We start from the raw sequence: 27,451 nt of genomic DNA, 5'->3' as shown, positions 1-27,451 counted from the left end.
TAGAGTGCTCATACGGACACCAAATTTCCACACACACTTAGAGCTGAAAAATACGCAAAAAGTAGGTGCAAATGTACAAGATATTTATCATCATCGGACAGTTTTATCCTTCATTTTGCGAAAGGGTTGCTCGTTTACTGAGGCCCAATTCTTGGCAATAAAATTTAATAGCTATGGGAGTTTATTCTGTCTCGCACAATGCCAATTCTGCTACTTAAAGCTTCGCGGATAGGCTTATTCTGGGCACCATGACCTCCAAGCAGTACCAGTGGCCGCAGAGCCTTTTTGAATGACTTGGAATGCTATGCAAGTGCACATAGAATGAGAAAACTGTGCTAGATTATAATCGTTTGGTCATCTTTTTTGATATTTCAAAATAACAATTAGAGTTCCACTATTGTCTATCTGCTGGGTGGCATGGGGACGGAGTCGAAATTTTCAATTTTTGCGTTTTGCTGTCTTTTTCGTGATAATCACGCTCTTGAAACAAAGGCAACACTTCTTATGGCAGGCAAGGGCTTTGATAAAGTTTTTGAGGGGTGAGTTAGATCACAATAGCTGTAAATTAGAGGTCAATAGTGCTTTCATTCACCATTGTAGTAGTTGTAGCGCTCCAAAAGCCAAAAATCCTAACAACTTAGTTTAAAAATGATTTTGCCTATTATGGGATTAATTACTTTGCCTATTTTTAATTAGAACTTTGTTTGTATGCATCAACGTCACTTGATTTGTCGCGTTCTGGCACTTTTGAGGATTTTTATCCGTGTTTAAGACATTGGGCCTGCATTACTTCCGATAATGGCGGATTCTGATTCTTCTGATCCTGTGGGAAGTTATTTACGTAATTGTACCATTCTTGAGGAAGTTGAGAACCTTGATCCAACTGATGAAGAAGTCCGGATGTATGCATGGGACATTGGCATTGACCCCGATAAAGAGGCAGATTTATTACACATTGCGCGCGAAGGTCTTTCCGCTCCAGTTCCTAAGGGCTGGATAGTTCTGCAGGTGCCTGATCTTCGATTTCCTTGGTTTTTCAAGACTTGCCGTACCCTACCATTTTCAAATGATTGTTGAATTTTTTTCATTACATATGCAAACTTTAAATTTGTCCTTGTATCTGTTCTTACTGCTAATATAGGGGATCGGGTTGTTAGCTTTCACTGTTCTTTATCTTTGCTACTAGAATCGAAAAGGATCAGTTTTCTATCAACAAAAGTGTTCCGGTATCTGCATTTGGGAACATCCATTAGATGCCCAATTTCGCCTTCGGGTAGTGGAAGCCAAGTCCAAGAAGTCAAGCGGTCAGAATGGTAAGTCGGGAACTCTTGTGTTGCGTTAGAAGTAATATCTTCGGCATAACACTTTGGTCTTTTAGTAGACGTGGCTGTAATACGTGACGTTTAGCTGGTTTAGAGTATCTTGAGTCACCTCCCTTTGAATGATGCAACAACCTACCTTCTTTGTTTGCCCATGAAGTGGTAGATTTAGCTTTCCACTTTAGTTACCAGTTGCTTCTCTACATTCGTTAATGTTTGCAGTAAAACCCGGTGAATCGCTCGCGATTGGAAACGAGCAGACCCCAGTGAAAACAGAGACCATCTACCAGGCCTTACCAGAACCTCGGGCCTCTTTGAATGTCAGTGGCAGTGAATTCAAGGTGCCCAGCGTACCTCAGAGAACGGTCAACGTCCCCAACACCGATCTTTCCTCCCCAGGGGTGGATAGTCCCTCCACCTCCGCTTCCGTGCACAACCTGTCCGGTCTCAATTTGCCCCATGTGAACATCTCACCTACCGGTGGCTCGAAGCAGCGCAAAGTCCTTTCAGAAATTAATGCTAACGATATAGCCTCTGCCATCAAAACAAGCAGTCGGAGGCATCATGGCGCAGGCGAGGACGCTGGTCCAACCGGATCAGTGAACGTGGTGTCCAGTCTGGCCAATCGATTTACCAGTGCGGTGCGTATCTCTGCCTTATCGCAGCATCGATCACAGCGACAAAGACGATACAGTAACAACAACTCTACTCGTCGTCTCTTTGACGATCCTGACGGGGACGTGACATCGTGCCTTTTTTCGCCACCCGAGAGCCCTCAGTCACGTCCTCGTCATCGTCGTGGTGATAAAGTTCGTCCTAGCACCAATGAGACGCCACTGAGGTCCGAACCGTCGGCGTCGCCGGCTGAGAGGATGGTGTCGGAGCTGGATGGAAATCTCAGGGTGCAGTACCTGCTGGAAGAGCAAAAACGGCTGCATGAAAAGATAGCTTTTTTGAAGGTTTGTGAGTGCCATTCATAAACTTAGAGTTTACTCAGATCCTCGGGAAGAGCTGTGGCTTCTGAAAACGAAATACTTAAGAGGGTGGTGGGTATTGTTGTAACATGGTGAGGCATCATAGATAATGTGATCGAAAATCCCAGAATTTGCTTAATACTTTCTTTCCAGAGTAGTCTAATTGCTAGATAACCTATTTTTCATTTCCCTTAAAGACGGCAATTTAGTGCCGATATAGAACGTACGTCGAGGCATTAGTTCCATTTATGCGCCGAGGCGTATTCACTGCAGCCTTTTTGTGGCTATCTTAAATGAGTTGATCATCCCTTCCTTCACTTCTCCTTGGCCTGAATAGTAGTCACAGTTGATTGGGCTTTTGACACTTGATTTCTAGACGTCTTTTTGGGTGATTGAAACTTATTAGTGGATAACTGAAAGTTGCCAATTTTTACCCCTTATCAGTTGGGTCATAGAATTTTAAATTTGGCAAACTAGACTGAATGAATGGATCATCATGAATTTTCGGGTCGTGACCCGGATGAATGCCTAGAATGCCATGGGCCATCACGCAGTAGACTCATCATTACTTCCCTCACGTGCTGTACTAACGTTCAGCTGGGGACGTGGCTTATACCACCCCCGCTCCTCTGACGACATTTCGTATCTGTGTTAACCGAAACCACATCGAGGTGTTAACAATTACTTTGCATATCAAGATAAGGCCCAAACCCCGTCAATATTGCCAATCTCTCTCTCAGGACATCACTTTTATCATTTCGAACTACTGCTCAATTCCTAGGTAATATAAACTACATGGTGGATTTCGTGCTCTTTAAGTGGTGGAAATTGTGGGTCATTGGCGGCGATCAACAGAGGTGATTGTCTTGCTATTGTCACAGGTCACCTACAAGGCGTACAAGCTGCGACTAGCAAATGTCAATACTAACATCAAGATGATCCAATCGGCAGCCGCCACTACTGCTGCTACTCCTGTACCTACTTTCCACACCCATCCTCCTGTCATCGGCGCTGGCATCAGTGGTTCTCGAACCTCCCCCGCAAATCACTCCACCGCCACTGCGAATTCAGCTCCACTCAGGCCCACTTCATCACGTCGTTTCACGGCTGTCAGAGGTAGTCAACAGAACGAGAAACACAACCATCCCGGCAACCAGAAACAACGTGCACGTTCTATCCAAAACGCTGCTGCTAGCAGAACATCCCGTAGCAATGTGTAAATTCCTCATCGTCAATTGTGAAGCCCACTCCTCCGTTCATCTCCCCTAACTGGACTTCCATTGTTAATGCATTACGCATGTCGGTGAATAAAAGACTAGTATCCACAGATCTGCCATATTGTCAGGAATAAATTTTATACATAAGCAATTTCCTTTTCGATTTTTCGTTATTTTAAGTTAAAAAGTTGAAATCACTAGGACATTTAACTCTAGTCAATCCAATACTGCTTATTTCGTCGAGTAGCACTGGGTTGCTTTTTAATTGCTGTTGAGGCGCGCGTTTCTAACTGAAGGCGCTAAAACAGTGCATGTCTGGTGGATGGATGAAATCGTCCACGGAAAGGGTATTGATATCGCATGGAGGAAGAGGAAAGTTGGTCGGGTCGTTAGGTCATCTATGGTCTGCGTGACGTAGGGCTAAGATCGAAAAGTTGGTGGGTTAGTTTGATTCCTCTTTAATGGGGGTGTGAATTAGTGGGGTCACGAGCTGCTGATCTAGATGTTTGTTTGTGAGGTCATTATTTGGCGAGTTACTTTTACGGCCTCGAGCTGGTCGGTTGACTGTCTTTATTTTGCTTCAGATTTCACAAGGTGCTTTGCCCCAAAGAAAAGTAGTGATTTAGCTGATGGGGCGGTCAACTATCCGCATAATGATGCCAATGCTGATTGGACTCCTTCAATAACAAACAAATTGGCGAATCATCTATTCAGGTAACTGTCTGGCTTTCTAACAACTTCGCAATTCCTCTCCTCATTCATGCTTTGGTGTAGACAATTAATTACCAGTCTAGTAATTTGGATAACTTATCAGATGGTTAATTTCATTTTTCATCGTAAATCCATTTTTATTGTAAATGCATTTCGCAATCGAGCCCCTATCCCCTCAACACATGCGGAAACCTCATTACTACCCATCACACAAAGGGTTTTTAACAATCGGGGTGGAGGATCCCCAAAAAGGGTCGTATAGTGCGTCCTGGAGAGGAGATGGGTTCCCAACCATTTACCCATCCATCCTGTAAACATCCATTCTGATTCCATCCATTTGTCCCATATTCATGGATCCATCCATGCTACTGATCATCTGCATTATATGCAATTTACTGCAGGCTGACATCACTTAATATCATGACGATCCAATCGACAGCTACCACTTCCGCTGATGCAACTGCTGCTGTCCCATATACTTCCTATATCCACCTGCTGCCTGTGGCTGACGGTGACACCATTGGTGGTCCGGCATCTCTCACACATCGCTCCACCGCCACTGTCCTCACTCCTTCTCCCCAATTCTCATACACAACCAGGCTTCCCACTACTGTCCAATTCTTTAATGATCAGGGTTGAGTGCTCCCAAATAGAATGGAAGGCCTTTTCTGCACAAAAGTAGGCGTGCGTCTCTGGTTGAAGGGGTAGGTTGGTGTTTGGAGAGCCAATTGGCTGATAATTGAGTTGGCTATGATGCGAGCTAGATAACTAGCTACCTGGATATCTTGTTAGCAGTTGGACTAGTTTGTATGTATCCCGTGAGGCTGTCAGCAATTTGACACCGATATTTTCTCCGGGTTACTTATAAACCAGTTTTCTGCCTCTCTCACTCATATGTGACACGTAAAGTGGCGGCTGCAATTGTTAAAAGTCAGCAGTCTTAAAGCGATTGAGTGACCTTGAAATGGTAAAATAGATGTAGCGTAATCTCGGTCTAAAGGTAGTTATATCCCTACTAACTGTAGTGTAAGGTTTTCATTGCTCAGCCCTTCTGTCTCTTTGATGCTTCAAATTCGCGAATGGAGTTGATGAACAATGACAATAGTTTTTTATTTGCAGAGGGCAAGAAAGGTCTACAAGTCACAAAAGAATCGTGAGAAATGAACCACTTTTTCGCTACTCATTGCAGTCAGTACGAAAATCCTCATACCTCAAAACCTCGTCATTAATATTTGACGTTAAGGTGTGGCAACTTCTTACGAGCTCTAAACTCCACGTACTGGTATCTACGTCCCCTAAGGAGCGTAAACACGGTGACATATTCGTTGGCGTTTTACTGTGGGAGGGGTAATGCCAGATACGGGTTGTTGGTTGGCTGGTGGGCTAGTCAGTCAGTTATTCTATAACTAGGATTAACTCTCCAAAATAGTTGATTGGTCAATATGGGGGGCAAACCTAGTGGGATAGGAGGCAGTCACACTCAATAATCAGTGAAAGACATGGCAAATTAATTGTGGAATACATACTAACCAGTGGTGCTACCGGCATACCTGTCAACACAATAGCTAGCTATCTAGCTAGCTCGCATCCTAGCCAACTCAGTTATCAGCCAATTGGCTCTCCAGTTACCACCCCACCCTCTTCAACCAATCAGAGACGCACGTCTACTATTGCTTAAAGCAAGCCTCTCATTCTATTGGTTGAAAGCTTCTATATAAATATGTCGGGCGGCACTTGCTGAAGCATGGTTAAAACACAAAGTACGCGACAAGAGGTGAAGAATGGGACGGCATTCTCTGCATCGTTGTCCTTACTGTCGGCGGCTGTTCGCATCCTGCAAGGGGTATGAGGAACATCGTCGAAAATTCCGAACCCTGTGTAGTCTTCCAATGCTCTTCCTTGACGTGCAAGGGGGCGAAGACACAAAGCGCAGTATATTCCTCTACGATTGTCTCTTCTGCCCTTTTTGGTGCTTTACTTACGAGCGCCTCCAAAAGCACATGTCAAGATTTTGCCATCATTGTAAAAGACTTTACAAACGCCCAGATGAGTTGACGGAACACCTTAGACTATTTCACTTATACGAGATTTGAGCCCTACGACAGTTGAAGATAAATGGATGGGCTGGCAATGGAGTTGGTCAGGAGCACATTTACCCCCACGTCACATTCCACGGTCCTTTTTAGGACCACTTAACCCTGTTTGTTAAAGGCCTATGGTTTCTTGGGTAGAGATAGGAAGCCTGCTTACAGTAGGGGGTTTGGAAGAGTGAGGTGGAGGAGTGAGGACCTGAGTTTACAATAGCTATAGAGCGGTTTGCGTGGGTGGTTGGAGCACCATTGCTCTCACTGCCAGCCACGGGCATCAGGAGGGTACAAGATGTAAATGGGACAGCAGCTGCTGCAGCTGATTGGATCGTTATGATGTTGGAATTGCTGTTCGTTAGTCCAAGCTTTTACGCCTTTTAGATGACCTGTAACAATAGCAGGACAGCAGTCTCTGTTGACTGCCTTCGGTGCGCGACTTACCGATCCCACCTCTTCAGGAACATGAAACCTACCATGTTGTTTACGTCACCTATGAGTTGAGTAGTAGCTGGTCGCTTCCACCATAAAACTAACTTAGGTGGTGCCGTCTTTACACCAACAGTGGCAATACTGATGATCTAAAGGCCTTATTTGGGCTTTAACCGGATAGATAACCTCCAGTCTGAAGGCGTTCAGAGAGCCGGTTTAGTTTTGGTCTCTTCAAGCAGGCAGTACTATAGCGGTGCTGAAAGCGACTCCACGGAGTAACATTTCAATCTCCTTAACAAGCGTGACCCACATTACTTCTTCTGCTATAGCCTCGGGTGATTCTGTATGACCAGACGGGACATCTCCAACGCGATGCGTACTACTTGATTTAACACCCAACACGGTTTTGTCAGTTGTACTGCGCCTGACTGTAATTGAGTGAATAGCGTCCCACTTATCAGGGATGGATGGGAACAGCTGCACCGACTTCTTCAATTATTGCCTTCGAAAGAATCATGAGCAAGGTCAAAGGAACAGTAAACAAGGCCTATACGAAAGCAACAAACGCGACAATGGTAAAACGAATCCTCCGACTGCCCGCTGTGGTCATGTGACGACCGCAATAAGAAGTCAATTCACACAAACCGCTCCTGAGCGTCTAATTGGTTAGTCGAGTGTAAGCCAATATTAATTAAGGTGGTGTTTGAGACCAACTACATTATCGAGTAAATTGGCTTGATAACTTCGATACTCATACCTTTGCTTAAAGCCGTTAAAGTGGCATATGTTGTCAATCTGATTCAAAATTTGCTTTTATTTCGCCGACAGTTTGAACGGCAATAAGTGTACTATTTAGTTCATTTTTTAAATAATTAGGTGGTGTGGGAATCTTCTGCAATTGTGAAGAAATTAAGGAAGCGCATATGCAAGTGATGATCTTTTTTAGACTCCTAAGTTATTGGTGTACTTTTTAACCTGGAAAAATACTAGTGCTGGGTCCCTATTTCAGTCGAAGCAAAAGCAAATTTAAGTTAGTTAGCAACTTATATTTAGACCAACGAATAACTCGATCATTTAGGTAGCCAATCAGGAATTTGGCATATAAATCCGCATATTTGAAGTTGATTGGAATGTTTAAGGAAATAATCCTATTGTACTGTTTTGCAGGTTGGAGCTCTACAATATGTAGTGTATCAAGCGCTGATCCAAAGAGCTATCAACAACAATCTGGATCGACAAGACCAGGATGGAAAGGGGAACTTCAAAACTGTTGTAAAATTCCTCTCGTCTCGCTAGTAACTCCCCCCTTCCACCCCGTTCGGCAACGTAGGCAATTTGCAGTCCCTTTTATTAAGCAAGCTCCAAAAATCGCCACAAAGGTGCCTAATTTATTTGTACATCTGAAAGCATCATTGTCACTGACCCTAGTGTTTTCGAAAAAACAACTTCCCTTCTAACTTCACCACTGGTCCTCTTGCATCGTCTGCCACCTTCATCACACAAACAAATCTGCATCTGCGTCCTCATCAACCACCGTCTCTTGGCGCACTTCCACACCCGCTTTCCTCTTCTCCTTCGGCGGTTGTGACCGATCGATAATTCGTCGACCCATATGCCATCTCGGTGGCTCTTTAGACTTGGCAATTGCTCTCCTTAACTTTGCTTCATGCGCTAACGCCTCCACCTCCTTCTGACGTTGCCTTGCTAAGAGTCTATTGTGTTCATCCACCGTTTTCTTCGCCTTCAGTACTTGCATACGACTGTACTTTGCCAGACTACGAGCCAGGTCGTCGGTGGCTGATTCGAGGATCTTCAACATCATCAGGGTGTCGAGTCGTGTGCTGCCATCAGTGCCAAATATCCTGCAATAAAGTTTGTGGATTTGTTCATGAAGGATGTCCAACAGCTGTCCAACTGTAGGCTTCTCCGCCTCTTCATCCAACGCCCGTCTAGTTCGCGATTCTCGAAGCCATGGTGGATCGAATTGGTCGATACTGCCAAGCGAAAAGACGTCATAACGTTCTAATAAGGTGAACTCCTTTATTTGCTCTCTTGAATTCTCGATTTCCGAAATCTCCTTCATTAACTTAGCAATGATGTCCTCTTCTCGAGCAATGTGATCGTCCACAGTGGTGCGTTCAACGTCGAGCACTTTCTGCAATCTGGCAGCTTTCAAACGCAGTCGCTCACAGGCTTCTTCCTGCTCCTGAACATTCTCAATCAAGGTTAGGTTATTTGACTCCAACTCAGCGAGGATATCTACCAGATCCTGTGGGCTACGGAAGAAAGCATTTATTGCTGACTCCGATGCGCCTTCCTCTGGTGCAGGAGGTGGAACGGGTTCTGCCACCTCGGCGCTAGAATTTTTATCCACCTTTACGAATTTCATCGCTACGCGCTGATCAGCAGCTTTGGTTTCCACCAGGGTCTTTGCTACCGAGTCGAGAAAGTCTTTATACGTACTCAGACGCAGGAATTCCTCCTCCAAATTTATACACTCCGCATTCATGTGCGCCAGTTTATATCGCGTCCGCTTGATCTTATCCGTAATTTGGACTCTCTTCCGAGTCTCTGAATCGGCTTTCTTAATCGCCTCTGCTGTTCGTAGACAGATTGCCTTCAAGTACTTGTCATGTTCGTCATGTCGAATAATTAGCTCCTTCTCTTCGTTTGCTAGAAAGGCTGCCTCATCCTCCAGCATCTTGTTTAGCCTCGCTATCTCCCCCTCCTTTGTCCGAATAGCCAAATTAACCATGCAAATCTTTCGTCGGTCATCAATGAACGTGTTGACCTGGTCAAAATTTTTATCATAGGCTTCAAGAGGGTGTAATCCAGGTCCGGACGAGGTAGATCCTGGAGCTGCACCACCAGTAGCAGCGGTCGCAGGACGTAGCATCGAAATGCGATTGGGTAGCTCATCGTGTGCCGATTGCGGTAGCAGAGATTCGTCGTAGACACTCTCTTTCTGCGAGGAATCCCAAGAATAAGAGTCCGTTCCCTTACTGGTCCCACTATCACCTGACGAAACACCCCTTTTTTCACCAGGTGCATCCTTGGTGTCCTTGGAAATGTCCGCATCAATTCGTGTCTGTTCCAACAGTGGAACATTATGCTTACGTCTCGGTTGATAAGTCAGTTCTGGCGGCCCAAATAGCCTTCCATGTGCGTGCACTTCCTTGAGATTCTCCTCGTAGATGAGCTCCTTTAAATTGTTATGTGCTGTGAAGGGTTGGCGATACTGACGCGGAACTTTGTGAGCGACATTGCCGGGTATACGACAGCGTTCCAGTTCACTTTTACGCCTCTCGTCTGCTTGTCTTCGCAGCTCTTTGATACGTTCATTTTTAATCATTGTGAAGGTGTTGCCTTTTGGCCATGGTTCAAGCATATAGGCTGGGGCAGGTCGCTTCTCCAGCAGTGCCTTTTCACCGCTCGCCCTGGGCGCCACCAACTTCTCCATGTAGCGCATAAACGGAGCTCTGGTGGGATAGCGGATCCGCACCTCTGGTTTCACCTCCTCGGAGGCCTCCACAACAGGATTGGGAGTGGAAAGAGAGGCCATTTTACTGCTTATAATAGAGGCCAAGCCTCTTCTTGCCTCCGTTTCTTGCGTATTTGCCCCGTGTCAATGGTTCAAGGTCAAGAAATTATCGATTTCTCCTACTAAAAGTCGTTTAAAATGGCAACGTCAGACCTCTTAACAGTTGTTAAAGGAAAAGAAAATACCAACGTTTTCTGGAAATTCGTTTTACTTTTTTCAGAGAAGTTCCACAGTTATGCGAATGGGTAACTTGTAGGTAAGATTAGTGCGGAGAAGTTTATGTTTTAAAAAATCCTATTTTATTTGGGTACTTAATCATTCGCTTCTCCTTTAGGTAATTATTTCAGTTTTTCAGACCCTAATAAATTTCAATACGACTGATTTTGTCCAAATAATTAGTTCTTCCAAATTACAAAGTCTGCTTGAGCTAGACCGAGACTTTTGAGTTCAGAGATGAAGGTACCAAACGCCAAAGAGGCGCCCTTTTGCTCCTCCATCTTTAGTTTGATTCAAAGAGATAGCTCTTTGTTAAATCGAGGTTTGAAAGTCCTTGCCACGGAAAAATTTGTTATCCCAACGGGATTCTCAAAAATCAAATTCGCGTCCATTGTCGGCTAACATCTGCAAAAGGGCCTGCTATGTCCACCGTCCCCATCCGGAAAAAAGCTGTGTCCTGTGCAATGTTGCCACAGGTAATGTGTCCACCGAGACCGTCACGAATAGCCTTTTTTAACATAAATAGGCTTGTCGATTATTTAACTGAGATTGAGCACATGACCGAAGTCTTTTGGTAGGCATGAGTGTCTACGGATTGCAGACATCCGTTGGCTGGAGCCAAATGCTTTTCCATGAATGAACTACCTCTTCTACTTCTGACACCCGCGGTCAACAGTGGACAGACCGCCGGACAACATGTGGGCAATAGAAATTACTCGTCACTACCACATGTAGCATCGCTACAAAATCATCCTCTTTTGCTCGGTGCGCTGCCAATAGTCCCGATTTAGCTTGAACGCGCCACATCACTAACAATTTAATTGAAAAATTCCTTTTTTTTATAAAAAAGGAGGAAAATCGGGGTTCCACTTGTTTTGCTTTCTCTGAGTTACTAATCTTCGGTTTCTTGACAAGATAGTGGTGCAAAGATTTCATTCACGTCACTCATGCCACTCATCTATCGCCGCCTTCTTTACCCCAAAACCGACGGTCCTTCCGAACTCATACACCCTTTGCGGTCTTTGAAGGTCATTGACAGAACGTCATCTAATCCTCCTTGTTGGAGATTATTGGTGAGGTCCACCGAAGTGGTTCCAATCCGTGACTGATCTTCTAGCCTTGCATTCACTCACTTCATTGTGCTGCTTCACCGGCTGGAAGACCTCTGTAGAAGAAAGTCAAGAGGGAAAATCGCCTACCTCATTATCTTTCTAGTGACAAGTATACTGCCTTTATGATATCGTTGCCATGTATGCTTTCACCGAGGAGGTACGTTTAGCTCATTCCTTCCGTCAGTGAAGCGCCGATTAGCGTTTCGGGAGTTAAGCCGCATCTCACAAAAGCTGATTTTTAACTCCTTTTTACATCGAAATATCCCCTATTGATGTGTTTTTCCATTCTCTGTACTTTAATGCTCACACCCTCAAAGTGACGGTGGAAGGCTCTGTTTCTACCATTTATCCCGCTGTAATTCCAACTTTTCTCCAAAGTCCTAACAAAGCTACCTTTCGTGGTTATGTGGCTACATGGGGAATGGGAACTGTAGATTGAAGTGTCCATTGGTAGATCACTGCAAATACAACTGTATTGATTTGATATTTTGTTTAACTGCGTGTGTGTCAAACTCCGCGGGCACTTAAAACTACTTGTGCCGTTCTACTTACGTTTGTAAGTAGTATGCACTTCCACCGAGTCAAGATCCTGTAGATCTGCCAATCAGCGTGAGTAATCAGTAGATAAGACTTCGAAGCGGAGGCCTTTGCTTCCCGACAGACCTAAGACTTATTTAGAGCATTTAACTACTTTTTCCCTCATGGGGAGTGGTAGCAAGCTTGAGAGTGATCCGGACGTGACAACAGCCAATCAGGAGAACAAGGGTGGAAGCAAGGGATTCTCGAACGTTCAGCACATACAGAAAGTCGGAAAAGGAATGACTTTCGGAGTCGAGGGTAGACCAGACAAAGTGGCCAGCCGCATACACACGTATTTGCAGCCATTTAAATTCAAGAACAGAAACGTGCCACAAGCTACTGCCATCTAGCGAGGACTGGAGTCAAAAATCTTCGCGACATCACTCCTCCTCGGGTCTATTGTGTCAGCTCACAAGGCAAAAGCTCTTAGTCGATTAAATTGACAAAGGCAGTAGAGCCTTATCTTCCTTCCCGATAGCCTGACATTCTATCCATGCTGCCAGCCTAGTCCAGACCGATTTGTCGTGTACCACCTTTCGGAAGGTCTCGTAGCCCACAGCAGTACATGGCAATATGAGTAGAGAAAGAGTAGTCACCACAATCGACGGCTCTTCCTCTTAAGTAGGCACGCATCACCTTCCCAGTGCAGTCTATATCCCACCTTAACCTGTAACGTACTATTTTGCTCTGTAAATCCACTTTTATAAGCGTATTCGTTTCTATCAAAACGAAGTGATGACCACCTATGGAAGAAAACTGCTCACTTCTCATCATGCTGTTTTCCTATAAAAGTCGCCATTTTGAAAGTTAGGCGACTCCCTTGAATTCGCGCAAGCCAACCTCGAGAGGAAAGAGTCAACGCCCCATTGCTAGGGTGGTGACTTAACACGCAAGCAGACTTAATACTCCTTTCTTTACACTAAATTGGGCGCTTTCAGCTCGATGATGGTTGGGTGTGAAAAATAAGACGAGCAGGTGGGAGAGAGATGCAGCTTCCAGTTACATTTTTTCCCATCAACGAGATGAACGTGGACTTGTGTGAGCCGGAGCCCTGGTCCAGTGAAGTGGTTGGATTGAATCCATTCACGGGGAACTTCCTCATCACCTTCGTTCTTTTCACTTGGCTATGTCTAATGCTGGCTCTCATCATTTCGCGTTGGCTTAGGGCAAAGTGCTTCGAGGAGAACGTGAGTTCATTGCAGATCGTCTTGTAGCATATTTAGGTCAAGAGGGGTGGAGATTTGCTTTAAGGAGGAAGTAAAGGAAATTAAATGGTTTGGGGACGAAATTTAGTCTGCCTTACTTCTGGTTATGCATAAAAACACGAAATTACCCATTATCAGCTGTTTTTGGTAATCAGTGCTTCAAGATTTGTGGCAATTCCATCACTTAATTTAATACAAATGAGTTTTTACATGAAAAGAGTTCAAAATAAACCAAATTGGATTATCTAATTCCTTAGAGACTTTAAGAGCTTAAAAAGGATATTTCCTTTGCAAAAAATTTTGATTTAATCGGCCTTAACTGAATGACGCGATTCAAATTCGGTACCTCCTATTTACTTTTATTAACTACCACATTTTAACTGGATAAGTGTATTAACAGCTGTTTTTTATTCACAAAAGCGGAGACAAAAATACTTTCTTATTTTTCATAGAAAATACTAAGAAAAGCTGGTTTGAAGGTTGACTATTGATACTCAGTATTAAAGAACTGATAACTGGATAAAAAACATACTCACAATGGCAAAGATTACATCTGTTTCAATTCCGTTTTTTTATTGTCTGGTATCTCCATATTTGCAATATTTCGAGGCCTTTGACATTCCATACGATCCACCCCTCATACTTTGCAAAGTATCAAAGTAACTGGGGAGCAAACTTTTTCTACATGTTCGGGAGCCTTTGTGGATAAAAAGGAGGTTTAAGACCGTGCCGCAGCACCCTAAGACATTCCTAAGAGGAAAAAGGACAGAATACTCGGTAAAAATATATATGCATGTATAAATATATGCATAGTGGGGCTACTGGCATGGGCCGGATGCCAGGCCGCCAGGCGAAGGTACGGTGGCGGAGGTCTAAAGTGGCCCGCTTACCAAAACAAAGAGTTAACCAAAATGCGTATGCACTACTTTGTTGCAAATAAAGTGTCACATACTGTACCTCCATTTGATTTCAAAAAATCCTAAAACGACTGACAAACAAATGCTGCGGACGCATTGCTTTGCGCAAATAATCCTTGCCAATGAGTAATAAATTATTTCCATGGAAAAACACAACCTATAATGTGAAAAAAGACATGTGTAAGAAGAAAAAGTGATTACAAAAGGGTATGTAAGTGGAAAATCCTTGGTCCAAACAAGGATTTACAAAGGCAAGCGCAATCAACGCTTCCTCAGCCGATGACTTAATACTCAATATTTGGGGCTTTCTATCCATGCAAAGTAGAAAAATGACCCACACTGATTTTTGTAACGTCCGTGCAAGCATTATATTTAAATCCACCTTTCAGTGAGGGCGTTGAAACCATTATAGCCAAAATGTTGAATGCTAGGTCCAATTCCTATTAAGTTACCTACGGAAATGCAACCATTTTTACCATGTGAATTTCCCATAGGCACGGCGATCTACGCCTAATAAAATAAGAGTGGGGAATAAGCCAGATCTAAAAGAAGCCGAACTATTGGAAAGACATTGTAATAAATAATCAAGCGACCTTCTAAATATACTTTCTACAAAGATGCCATCTTGTGTAAAGAGTGATATCAAGTTGGACAACCACACTCTCATCTAGGCTTTGGAGCAAGACACTTCCACCTAAGCGCTATTATTTGGAGGCTGCGGCAACGTTTAAAACCAAAGTTGGTTACGATTTCTAGTTGTCTAATTTGCTCTATAAAAGCTTAAAATGTAGAAAATTTTGCAAAAAATGGCTTGTAGTTACTCATTTTTAGCAGTTTAAAGTACGAACTTAAGTCCAAATTAATGCAAATTAATGCTCAATTCTGATTACTCGTTTCGAAGATTATTTGGTCATTGAAAGAAAAATTACTAAACGAGTAATCTGACAAATGATATTACATAAGATAGGAAGATATTGTCCTTTATGCATAGGCCAATGCATATTTTTCTCAATATGTACTTGGTCATAACTATTTGTGATCAGTATCGCTGAGACGCCATGCCACAAAAACGAAAGCTTCGATCTACACGAATTGAATGCTTTACGTATTAAAGAACCGAAGCATTGTTTACCAGATTTTGGAAACGTTGTGCACAAATAATTTACTCAGGTTATAAGTTTTTAGAAATAATGAAGCACCTAAAATAGTACAGATAAAACATAAAATAAAGTGACTATGCTGTGCTTTACTACATCTCAAAACTGGTTCAGCTTAAAAGTTTAAAGGATTATCGACCTTCCTAATGGAATCCCGCCCTGTGAATATGTGTTGGAATCAACACCCACGCATAACATGCAAGAATATATGTGGTTTCACTCATGTTCAGGTTTTTGTATCTGTAGGAGAAGACCGAGGAGATTTACCGCGATGGAGGGAGAAGAACCTCGGGCGTAATTGTAGCCTACTTTGTTGCCAAACTCATCTCTTGCAACTCCTTCATCGATACAACCCAAGCCGTGCACCAAGTGATACGCTACCTATTTTATCTCAGTAGCATATGCTACAAGCTTTTGATTCTAGTCGTGGTTTTTAAAACAAAGGCATTGTATAGCAGAGATTCCTTTAGTACACACAGAAAACATACATGACAATAAATTAAGAGCTACCAACATTTTGTAGTCGGTCATTGCCTAAATCTTGACAAGCTGTCAGAGAACTTGGGCGTCCTGCATGACACTTTACCAAAGGTGATAGTCTAGATCAATTTGCCCACATGTGTTATCCTTATCATTTTAAGTCGTTAAAAAGTTGTTATCCTTTTTGCACATTTTTTAAATAAATCTATTTGCGGACTTCAGAAGAATCGCATGTAGTTCAACTGTCGCACTTTCTTGTAATACATTCATTCAGGCAAACTCCCATCACATCCACCAGGTTCGTTCAATTGGTATAAAGTTGGCTCTAAGCAGTTGAAAACACATTAGAAAGAACCGTATGGGCTTTCAGATGCACATCCATCTCTTGATTCATAATGTATGTCCATAAATCATCGCGTGCGTTTTACAGGACTCCCCAGGTTAACCCAAGTCATTGTCGCCGAAGCTCGATTGAGGACTGAGCGATTTTGCCAAGTGACCATAGACTGGGCCAGAGACGGATTCCACGTTTTTTCGCTTATTTATTCGCTAAATGAATTAAACTCACACTTGGATAGAGTTCTTAGAGGCCTTCACGAAGGTTGACTTTCTTCTCTGCCTTTCGGGTTAGAACGGTGTCGGTGGAGCGTACTTCAGTGCAATAGCAGCTTGCGTGGCCACCACCTTGGCGGCACCGCTGACAGTGGAGTTAAAAACTAAGGCACCGGGTGCCCGAACCTTCCTACAGGTGGTACGTACACGCTTCGGTACGCCTGTCCACTGCCTTTTCTGTTTCTGCGCCCTCCTTGTCAACCTCGGGATGAGTTTCGAGATCTGCTCAAGTGAGTCGTCCTTCAGTCATATTCTCCCATCAATTACGAGGTGATTCATCCCAGCCCCTAATTTAGAGAGCTAACAATTGTCCGGTGTCAACTTTAAACTTGAAGATGGGAAGATAAAATCTTAGCATAAGGTGTCCTTTGTAATTTGGTCCGTTGGCTCATCAATCTGCCACCAGTAAATGAAGTTGTGCATAGGGAAGAGGAGAGAATTGGGGTTTACAAGAGCCTCCATCAAGGAGGATCACTATGCCCGTTTACCTGGACGATCATAGCTCATTGAAGTCGTACAGTAAAATGACTTGTAGCATGACCAAGAAACATGGAGTAGGATATTAGGGGGGTGCTTGGAAGTGATAATGTAGGCAACATTACCCTGTCAAAAGTAGAAAAAGGGTATTCATTCAGTTCCAGGTCAAATTAACGCAAAGGACAGAAGAACTAACAGAAAACTTTGCAGTTTGGCCACTACCATCGAGTTCTAGAGTGCAAGCGATTTTAGCTACTCACTTCGGTGGATGCTTCCCAACCACTACATCATCTTGTCCCTCACATTACAATGACTCTTTCGAATTGTGGCAGAGATGACAGCTCTTATAATTGGGGTTTCAGAGTTCCCAAGATAAGCGTTAAGACTTCAAGGCAGATGACTTTATTGGCGTTAATGATCGACTCGGGTAGCTAAACAACGGCAGCCAGGTGTGACTCTGAGCCCGAGTCCTTGTCCGCGTCTGCGGCGATTGGCCGATTAGGTCACGCTTATTAAAAGCAAATGGTTGACCTTGAACTTGGAGGGGTTATTAACTAAACCTATTAGCAGACAATCAGGAAGAAGCAAGGAAGAGCGCGCCTTCCAAAACATTCGGGAACTAAATAGACGGTAGAAACGTCGAAAAATTGAAAAAGAACTCTTAATTGGAATTGCACACACTTCCATCGGTAAATAATCAGTACTCTTATTTCTTTATTTCATAGTAATAAAAACATTTCTGTCTTGTTAGTATTTTTCAGCTTATGCTGTTAGAAAACATCAAATTTCGACGTTTGGATATTTAGGATTGTTTTTGCCTCTTCACGAATTTTTGGAACAAGCATGATGAGTTGAAACTTTAAAAAGAGCTAAAAGACTTCTGTTCTATCTTTTTTAATGCATTTTGCCGCATAAAAGTTTTACCGGTAAGATCCCCACTAGGATCCAACAAGTGATAGCCGCAAGGACCATACAATTTTTTATTAGCACTGTGTCAGAGAACCAAGAATTTCGGTGTGATACTGTGGTAGTTACTGTATCCTCAGCTACTTTCCTCGCCTTCCTTCAAACCAACCCTCGTGTCATCGCGTGACAGCTGAATGTACCTTCCGGGTAAATTTGGATTTTGTACATAGAAGATCGCTCCACGTCAAATTTGCTGCCAAGATTTTGAGGAGGACATGGCAGCTGAACAAAATGCGCTCCAGAAGTAATTTAAATAAGTTGGTGTGGAAAACGAACCACTTTAAGAGGAATGCCCTGTCCCATTAAAGAAGTCTAAAAAATTAGTGTCACTGTGAATGAAAATAAAGGGAGATTTATGTGCTCAACGCATATTACGAAATAAAATAAACAAAATAAATGATTTAGGGGTAAATTAATCGCAAAAGTCGTGGTGGAAGCCAAACAACCGGGTTTCAATCATACCCGAAACAAAGACGACACCAGATTCTCCTCTCCCTTGCCTTAAATTAAAATCTCATCTATTTTAGATAGTTCTCTGACCAACATGGGAAAAGGACTGAAATGTGTAGGCATTCGAGAGCTTGTTAAGGAAGCAAAGGCGCTACTGGTTTTCTCTAGACGAGCTATTCATTACCACATATCCACTTCACATTTCTACGGCATACACAACATCAATCTTAAGAGACTCTGCTTACTCTGCGTGTCTGTATGGCACACCACAGAACCAACTTACCGAAGATCAACCACCCACGCCTCCAAGGTATCTACACCATACAACCATGGATGTCTTCTATGCATGCAGAAATGACATCCGGCGTCGTAGAAACCAACCAGATAGCTAAAACAGTCTCGGAAGGGAAATATTCTTACTCCTACAAGAAGTCACAGCCAAATATTCTGCACCGCACATCTCGCAACTTGCATTTCATACCTCACCCCGCCACCGAACTCACCCCATGAGAAGATCTTGCGCCACACAGTGGAATGGTAGGGATGGAGGAAGATAGAGTCTCATCTCATTTCCAACCTCGTTCCTTTTTCCTGATCAAACACCCCTCCGATCTCCGACTGGCCATCAACACTGTTTGGCATTGGACACATCACATCACGTCACATGTCAAGTGGATTTGAGGAGTGGAAGAAAAGGTGGGAGACGAAAGATGAGATGATTACTAGGTCACTAAGGCTAGATTGTTCACTTCCACAGAATGAAAACACATTGAGGAGCTACAAGAAAAACCAAAAGGAAGTGGTCAAGTACCGAGTGACTCGGTTCTGACAGTCCGATTCGAGGGTAAATACGTGTAGGCGGGTGAGTTGATTATGGAGTCCACTAGATCAGCTGCTAAATCCAGATCGCAGACCTACTACTGGGTCGAGTGAATTGGTCTAGCACCCACCATTAGGACAATTCCTCCCCGTTTCCACTGACTTGGTAACTGAGTGCCGCCAGATTTAAAGTTGGACACTAAGAGCCCGCACTCTGGATGAACGAGCTTGTTCCTCTTAACAGCAACCTCTCACATATGTCGTATAAAATAATGCAATCTGTTGTATCTAAAGTCGGTGTTCCTTTCCATTGTTTCCGATTTCGGTAGACTGTGGTCTAATTAGTTAATAAACTACATTTAAATGAACCCAAAATGGCTCTACCGATTCAATTCTCTAACCAGTCTACAAAGGAGACGGGTCTCCAAGTCTTTGTCATGATTGATGGAGGCAGGAGTCCAGGAGGGAAGTTCCCACGATTGCGTGTCTTAAGTAGCTTAATTAGTGGCGACAGAGTGAGTTTCGTCACAAGCGAACCAATTTTAATGACACCACTAGCCCTTTCTTGTTGCCTCTGACAACAGTAAATACTTAGAAGTTTGCTCCTGTTGTCTCGCATTTGAGAAGCATGACTTAGGACTTTGTACAAAACCTGGTAACGCAGTAGATCTAATTTTAAGTTGTCCAAAGAGTCCTTCGTAGTGGAAAGGAGAAGAGAGAAGGGGTTATAGAAGTGTTCAACCTCAGGTAGTAGGAGGGGTGGCACAACCGAGGGCGCCCTCTCTACTTGTCTCCTCAATTCGGCTCTCCCAAAGCCAGTGCTTCTTACATCGCTGGAGATTACTTTGAAAGGCTTATGGGGAGATCCGAAATGCGATAAAGTCCGATTTAAGGTAGCAAGGATGGTTCTGGCTGCAATCTAACTCGAGTACTTTCCTCAATTCTCCCAACTACCTCCAATTTGAAGACCCTTTGCACTGGAGGACCGTTTTGTTGAGGGCACATTTAACTGATTGAGTTGGGGATCCATGTGGGTAACAAAGGTTTTTTGAGGAATTGGGAGTAGCATCTTCTTCGGGATTGACGGTATTGCCTCACTCCCCCGATTTGTTGAACTTGGGCGGCATCTTATCTGGTAGATGAGTGGATAAAGGATTAAGAGACCACTCAAAGTGCCCACAGAAAATACCAGGGATGAGGCTTGACAATCTCTTTAACTAATGACTTGACACCTATTATTCCCATTTTGTTACTGTAATTTGTTACTCAAAACGCAAATCGACTGACCCAACCTTTCTTCAATGCTCAAGTCTGGAAGGCAGAGGAGAATTGATGTAGTCATTAAGGAATCCTTACTAAACGACTGACTCAAACTGTGGATAAAAGACACTTCTTGGAAGGATCTAATTTGTGCACACAAGACGAGCCTTGGTGAATATCGTCTTGTAACATGACCGATTGACCTGGAGGTCTTAGACACCAACTTTCTCATAGTCGATACCAGTATCTAGATGATAAATCAACTCCCCTTTTTTTCTTATTTCATCACCAACGTACCTGTAAGTTAGCTACTATACCTTTATGTGACATTTCCTCCATTTTCTCCCCGTATAAGCTTTGCGACTCCTGTCATCTTGTTGTGTCCATCGGACGCATGCAGGAACGCTAGTCGACCGTGGGGATGGCACAACACGATCACATGTGCGGTTCACCCATGTCCTTACTCAGGCCCGCCAGGTAGTCAAGACTTAGACACGACTATACGGTCAAAGCATTTCATGACCAAAACACTCACCGCCTGTATGCAACCTCTACCTCCGCAGCACACATGATGTGTGCACTCAAAATAGACAACTCCTCTGTCCGATCTGGCTGCCTCCCCTGCTCACGTACGGCACCCCCTTGGCCGATATTGTGGTCACAGTTAATTTCCTGTCAGGTCTGTTGCTCATCGGCTAATCAAGACACTGGAGCAACAAGGTTAACTTTGTTGGCGTCGCTACAGCTGGTAGAAGCAGTTATACAAATGACAGCAAACAGGATTTGACGTTTAAAAATGCCATCAGGTCGAGATGAACTCAAAGAAGAAAAAGATACCGTTTGTAGCTAATCAGACCTGGTAGCAACTGCTTGATTCGCATTGCGGTTGGCTGTATTTCCAGGTTTAGGGAGATTTGAGTAGTCCAAATGTCTTTGACCGTTAGAACGACGCTTTATAAAGCCTCCTACCATTGTGTTAGCTCACTATATTGCAAGATGCGGCGCAACAACTGACAAGAAAGTGTCATAAAGATTTGTCATCTTTTCTGCAAACCCATTAAAGAGTTAGGTTGGTAAGGAATACCGATTTGATTCCAAAGCGGGATTTGTGCTGTGCACAAAACTTAATATCACCTTGAGTTTTGCCCCTAAATTGAGGCCTCTGATCCTTAATTCTACTAACACTGACAACTTCCTGGTTCCAACTCCGTTTCTTGCTTACTTGAATGCACATTTTGTGGATTTAAACTAGCAAAAGTTCTACATTCAGGGCGGTCGATTCTAATCAGTCTTGTATTCAATCGCTTCCTGTTTTACGCCTATTAATGTCATCCTGACAAGCTTGTGGAGACATCCTTAACTTTGGCATTAAATTGTGCTTTGCACCTACTGTTATTTGCGCTCTGGTTATAGATTAGTATTTGGCGCTACTTATAAAGGGAATTAGTAGTATACAGTGAGCGGGTTAAATTGTTCAATTTTTTTTGCAAAAAGCCAATAATGCACTTGATACATTGAACACATCACCAAAGCAATCCCTGAACTATAATCCTCTTCCAACGAAGCACAAGTCTGCTTTTAATTTTGCCTTGTAATTCAGTTTTCCTTTTAGTGAAGCGAACTACCTGGACCTAGTCCCATCGTTCTTGATCTCACCTCTCCTCTCCTACCCTTTCTTCCACTTCTTAAATCCCCCTGACATTTGAGATGGTGGTATGAGGTGTAAGATTCTGAGTTGTAAAAGGTGGGGTGTGAGCTATTTTATTGTGATTTCTTGTAGGAGTCAGCATATACCTTTTCTTTTATGGGTTCACGCTGTCTATCTCCTACAAAGGCAGAAGTCCTTCTTGCCCACTTGACCCATACGTCTCTGGTTGTGAGGAGTGGATAACTCTGAGGCGTGACAAATTGACCCTGGTCAATTTGGTACCTTAGTGCACCACACCCGCACAGACACCAAGTAAGCAGAGCCCTGTGAGTCTGATGCGGTGTGTCTTAAGTGTGGGGCTGGTCGTTCGGGTTCAACCAATGACATGAACTGTACTTGAGGAGCAACTTCAAAACCTTAAGATTCGCACCATTCTTGATTTGTACAACAGACAGCCTTGATTTGCATCCACGAGGTTTGTTCAACTGACCTAACACGATACAAGGAGTAGTTTAAAGTAAGAGATTAGTGGAACAGGGCAGAAGGCATTATCTTGCTGATAGACTGACGCATACCTCGCCAAGTGGATTTGGAAATAATCACTTCTTTGCCATCTTAAACTCTTCTGCCAGGATCTCTGACTGCTCTCATACAGATCTCTCCAAATGTGAGCAAGGAATTAATCCTGGCGGTTATTATCTTTACTGTTGGTGTAATCCTGGGTTTCGGTGGCATCTCCAGCCTCTTCAGCAGTTCCTATGTTACCACCGCCTTTCTAGTCTCCATCGTGGTACTCACCGGAGATGCCATCTTCTTCAACTCCGGACTATATCCCCTGGGTGAGCAGAAACATTTTAAGTTTTTTGTGCTACAAGGAAAAGTTGCAAGAGTATGCCTCCTCTTCTTCTTCTTCCTCCTCCCTCTCGGTAGTCGATGGCATGCCCCAGTCACGACGCTGCTAAAATCTGTCCGCCTGTCATTTGAAGGGTGTATCCAAATAAGAGATCACTGGACTACAAGCTCAGCTGACCTTCCCTAATAAACCATTGTATCAAGTTTTGGGCAAAAAAAACACGATTTAACGCATTAGGATGAAGTGGAAATCGTCACAAATCAGTGAAACAATTTTTGGTCCCTGATCAATTGTAACCAGCTTGTCCTGAGAAAAAAACTAAATTTTACACTTCAGAGATGGTTTTTCGGCTCTTTCAGGAGATTGTGAACGACTTATCGCCTTGACAGCTTGCCAACGAGTTCGAAACAGCACAACACCAGCTCTCTCATTTCGATCACTTCCCGCCATCTTTCATGCCTTAAAAGAGTTTGATGGTGAGTTTTAGCAGTCACTGAAAACTCTTTGGCACGTTTGGCAGTGATAAGGACTTTAAAAAGCTTTATCTTTCTATTTATTTTTGTGACGACTCTCAATCTACTGTGGCTACTTGAGCGCCCTCAATGCACAAGTACCTAAAAACTTTGATCGAATTTGGAAATATTTTAGGCCACAATTTCCACTTTTCACACTAAACAAACGTACATAGAAGCAAACAAAACGTAAGCAGTGAAAATTAAAAATAGTATTTAAGAAATTTGTTCACTGAGTTTAGCCTACTGAATTTCCATTTCAGCGTCCTTTATATAGCTTCTAATTTTTAGACTACTTGGTACTTCTCCTGCTTGATCAGTCGTTTTGGCAGGGTGTATTAAGCTCCGAACCTGAAACTAGTGGATTTAACTTGGTAGCCAGTGGACTTTTCTTCTTCCCTGTGGGTGCTGTCTTCGGCACAGCCTGTGGACTGGGCTACCTTGCTCTCAATATGAGTTATGGACAGGTCATGCTCTCGAACCTCATGGAGCGTTTGGGCAAGTTCGCATCTCTTATATGACATCAGCTACCCAAAAAGTTAAAAAGATAAAATTATTTTGAGGAAAACTGGAAGCTAAGTAGTAGAGTTTGAAGAAGGAGGGGTCTGTGGCATCGAGGTGAAGGCCGAATATCTGGAGGTCGGAAGAGTTTGGACAGTCTTCATATATCGGCGTTTACGAATGCCTCTTTATAAGCCTAAATTAACTGAGCGATAAAGAAGTGGAACAACATATCCCGTCTAACCATATGGTTTGACCCCTAGATGCAAAAGAAGTTTTGGCTTCGGAAGGTCTGGATCATCTATGGTGTACTTCTTGATGTCCGTATACTTGCCACAGGTCTTGGCAAACTCTACAGCATATTAGTTGTGGTTATTTATAAAAATTTTATTGACTTTAGACGTGTTTAGTATTTTTTCTATGGGTTGCCATGGCGGTGGGGTCCCCAAGGTTACCATCAGTGCAGCTCCTAAACAGCCGCCTGAAGTGTAGACAAACAGTCTGTTTTGATGGTCCGACCAGAGGTCTCAGTTGCTGACGCCCAAATTGACTAGCTACACATTAAAATCGTCTAGCTAGCTAAAACAACCACCAGTCTGCCACAAGTAGCTCTTTGTCACATCACTACCATTAAGAGAAAGTGTTTACGCTTTTTCGGAGAGAAGGAGATTTGAGCTCCTTTCCTTTTTATGACTGCAGGCCTTTTTAGGGAGTATTTACTGCCTGAACCAACATTGGCGCCGAAAGCCTCTCTACCAGACAGGCCTGTTTTAAAACCCGACCCATCAAACAAATTGCCGCCTTTTGGTTGTGTTTGAATGGTGAGCTGCATGATTAAATTCCCTCATGTAAGGACTTTTTAGCCACCCACATTTAAGTGGTGGGATGATCTGATGTTGGTGGATCTCACCACGAGACCTTGAAGCTGAAACAACAGAAGGTGACCCTATTCATTGATGAATAACACCAGACCGTAGACAGCCCTGCAACGAACATTGCCGGATTGTTTCCGGGCTAGATTCATTTCGGCTGTCAACAACATTTCCATGGAACTCGAGAATGGGGTATTTACCGAAGCTTGATGTCAGTTTTAGCTCTTCTATCAGGGGCCATCGCAGATCCTCCTTTCAGTGGTAGATGTCTATCTTTCGTCATGTTAAGGTTTAGCACTCAGCAATGGAAATTGAGGTAGCTACCCTTTAGGACCAAGTTTGCTTTCCGCTACCACCAACGCAGCATCTCCAGTCTTCTCTGAGGTCATACGAACTCAGACTGACCTGGCAGAAGGATTGAAGAGCCACTAGCGTGACAAGGACGCCACACAACCGACTGGAAGTGCAGTTTTTGGAAACTTAAGCGACCTCCACTGCACACCCATAGGCAATATAAATTCACTTAACTCCTTACTTCCAGGCTTCTTGTTATGACCTTCAAAAATTTTTCCTTCAAGGTCTGATAGTCTATGCTGTGCTGGAGTTCCTCTTTGGTCGATTCGGGTCCGTGCTATTCAATACCGTCATAATCTGTACAGTGACAACTTGCATCTGCTCAGAAGTAATGGCTATCAGTAGTATCTTTGTCGTCGATGTCTACATGACCTATATTCGGGTAGGTCCACTTAAAATATTCGGCTAATTCATTGGAAGAAGTAGACGCATTTCTCAAGTTATCAAATTGCCTTATTTAGTAAAAGCGTGACTTAAGTGCATTTCGGGGAGCATCAGCTACGACTTTTTTAGACACGGTCCCCCTCCACATCCAGACAGCTTTAATATGATCGTCCATAAACAGCTCCTCTGTTTCACTTCCTCATGGACCCACTCTTCTCTTGCGCGGCTTCAAGATGGGGATTACATACATACGTTGATTGTCCAGAACCACTTGTTGGCGAGATTGTTTGCAGCCACGACCATTGTTATGGTGGGCTGCGGGAACCACCATGGCTTCTGGCGTTACGGAGACAGACGTAACGTATATCCATCATCCAAGCAATCAAAAGTCCTATTAATGAGCAATGGAGCTGCCCGTCACTGCAGTGAAAGACATTGGCCAGTTCAGCTGTCGTGATCTCCAGCTCTCATCAAATCACGCCTACCAGACATCATCGTGTGGAACATCTGTGTGGTTCTGAATGAGCAGCACATGCATCACCAGTCCTGATACATCACTGCAATCAAATTTGTCACGGACAGGCACTGTTTGGAGGCACCAACATCTTATAGAACTAAAAACGGGGGGAGGCAATGAAGCAGCCAGGTTGTTCATGGACGGTTTAGACATACTGACAAATCACTCCATACTGAAGGTGACCAGAAGTTGGCAAGGAGCCACAATATAAAATTAAGGTGTAGAAAGAGAGTGTAACAAAATTTGAAGGGAGTTTTTTTTCCTTAAAATTCAAAAATCCCGGTTAGACGGGAACACCCCCTACTTACGCACTGAATCAAGGGACATCAAAACTTAGAAGGCATCCACTTCACTTTAATACTTAAAGTGTTTTTCCCAAATGTAATATCTGTTTGATTTAGAAAGCAATTTTTCAACCTTTTTTTGTTCTAGCCCTTCAAAAAGACGGAGGAGGTAAACAATTGTGTCTTGTGCGGATTGAGACGCGGCCGCTGCTGCGAGAGTAGGGAGAGGTGTCGGTGCAAAAGCATGGCGGCCTGTTTCCACTGTCAGAGGGATGAGAAGTAAGTCTCCACTACCTGACGACTTTCACACTTCCTCCTTTTACTTTTCACTTTTTTTCGTCCGCTTCCTTTGGCGTTGCATCATGCAGACACCAAAATATTCCAGACGAAATGACCACTCCTCCCTTTCAAAAAGGCGAAATAAATAGCCCCGAAACTGATAAACCTCTCCCCGTTTCTTTTGTATAATGATAAAATTTTTGTTACTGTTATTTTATAGTTATTTATTCATTCTCTGGAAATTTTGTCTGCTATTCCATGAACGTCATTGCCATGCCTTTGATCAACCACCTCACGTCAAGATTCCTCACCTTTCAAAGGCTCTAGAGGGCACTTCCACTCTGTTTTATTATCTATGAATATTTTCTAAAGGTTTTTTGTCAAGACTGCTTCAAGATGAGTACAGCAACCTCCTATTTTGCCCTTTTTTTACCGCGGAGTGGTTAACCTAATCCACCACGGAGTCAGTCATGTGAGTGGGGGCCACAATTTTCCAGGTGCAACTATCCGCTGGTAGGGAAAGTGGCAATTCAACTTTTACGAGAAGAACACAAGAAATTGTTAAGAAATGCTAAAAAAGGGGCAAAAATAGCCTTTTTTAAGAAAGTAGACTATTTCCTTGATGGTAGATGCAGCGAAGATGTCTGAACGGATAGGTTTTTTACCCCACAAAACGGGTTCCCCCTTTTACATTAATCAGTCTCTCTCTTCCAAGGTAA

At 43.4% G+C, this 27,451-nt stretch overlaps 2 protein-coding genes across 2 annotated transcripts; both read left to right on the top strand. All coding sequences in view use genetic code 11, as the record gives it.

Annotated features, from left to right (window-relative positions):
- Window positions 1-798: 798 nt before the first annotated feature.
- On the top strand, window positions 799-13,639 carry EGR_05695 (Centrosomal protein; the record flags this gene model as incomplete). The annotated part of the gene is made up of 9 exons (XM_024494944.1): window positions 799-1,008; window positions 1,187-1,313; window positions 4,095-4,224; window positions 4,285-4,363; window positions 7,614-7,666; window positions 10,451-10,523; window positions 10,613-10,694; window positions 12,894-12,991; window positions 13,529-13,639. 9 exons carry the CDS (start codon window positions 799-801, stop codon window positions 13,637-13,639), a joined length of 963 nt encoding a protein of 320 aa, XP_024350640.1.
- A 6,003-nt stretch (window positions 13,640-19,642) lies between these two features.
- Window positions 19,643-26,109, top strand: EGR_05694 (putative urea active transporter; the record flags this gene model as incomplete). The annotated part of the gene is made up of 6 exons (XM_024494943.1): window positions 19,643-19,783; window positions 22,832-23,015; window positions 23,389-23,505; window positions 23,833-24,008; window positions 25,456-25,650; window positions 25,918-26,109. 6 exons carry the CDS (start codon window positions 19,643-19,645, stop codon window positions 26,107-26,109), a joined length of 1,005 nt encoding a protein of 334 aa, XP_024350639.1.
- Window positions 26,110-27,451: the final 1,342 nt, after the last annotated feature.

This window comes from Echinococcus granulosus, assembly GCF_000524195.1.
Source record: "Echinococcus granulosus chromosome Unknown EG_S00044, whole genome shotgun sequence".
In the NCBI taxonomy this organism is placed as follows: domain Eukaryota; kingdom Metazoa; phylum Platyhelminthes; class Cestoda; order Cyclophyllidea; family Taeniidae; genus Echinococcus; species Echinococcus granulosus.
This window is presented reverse-complemented; position numbering and strand designations above follow the sequence as displayed.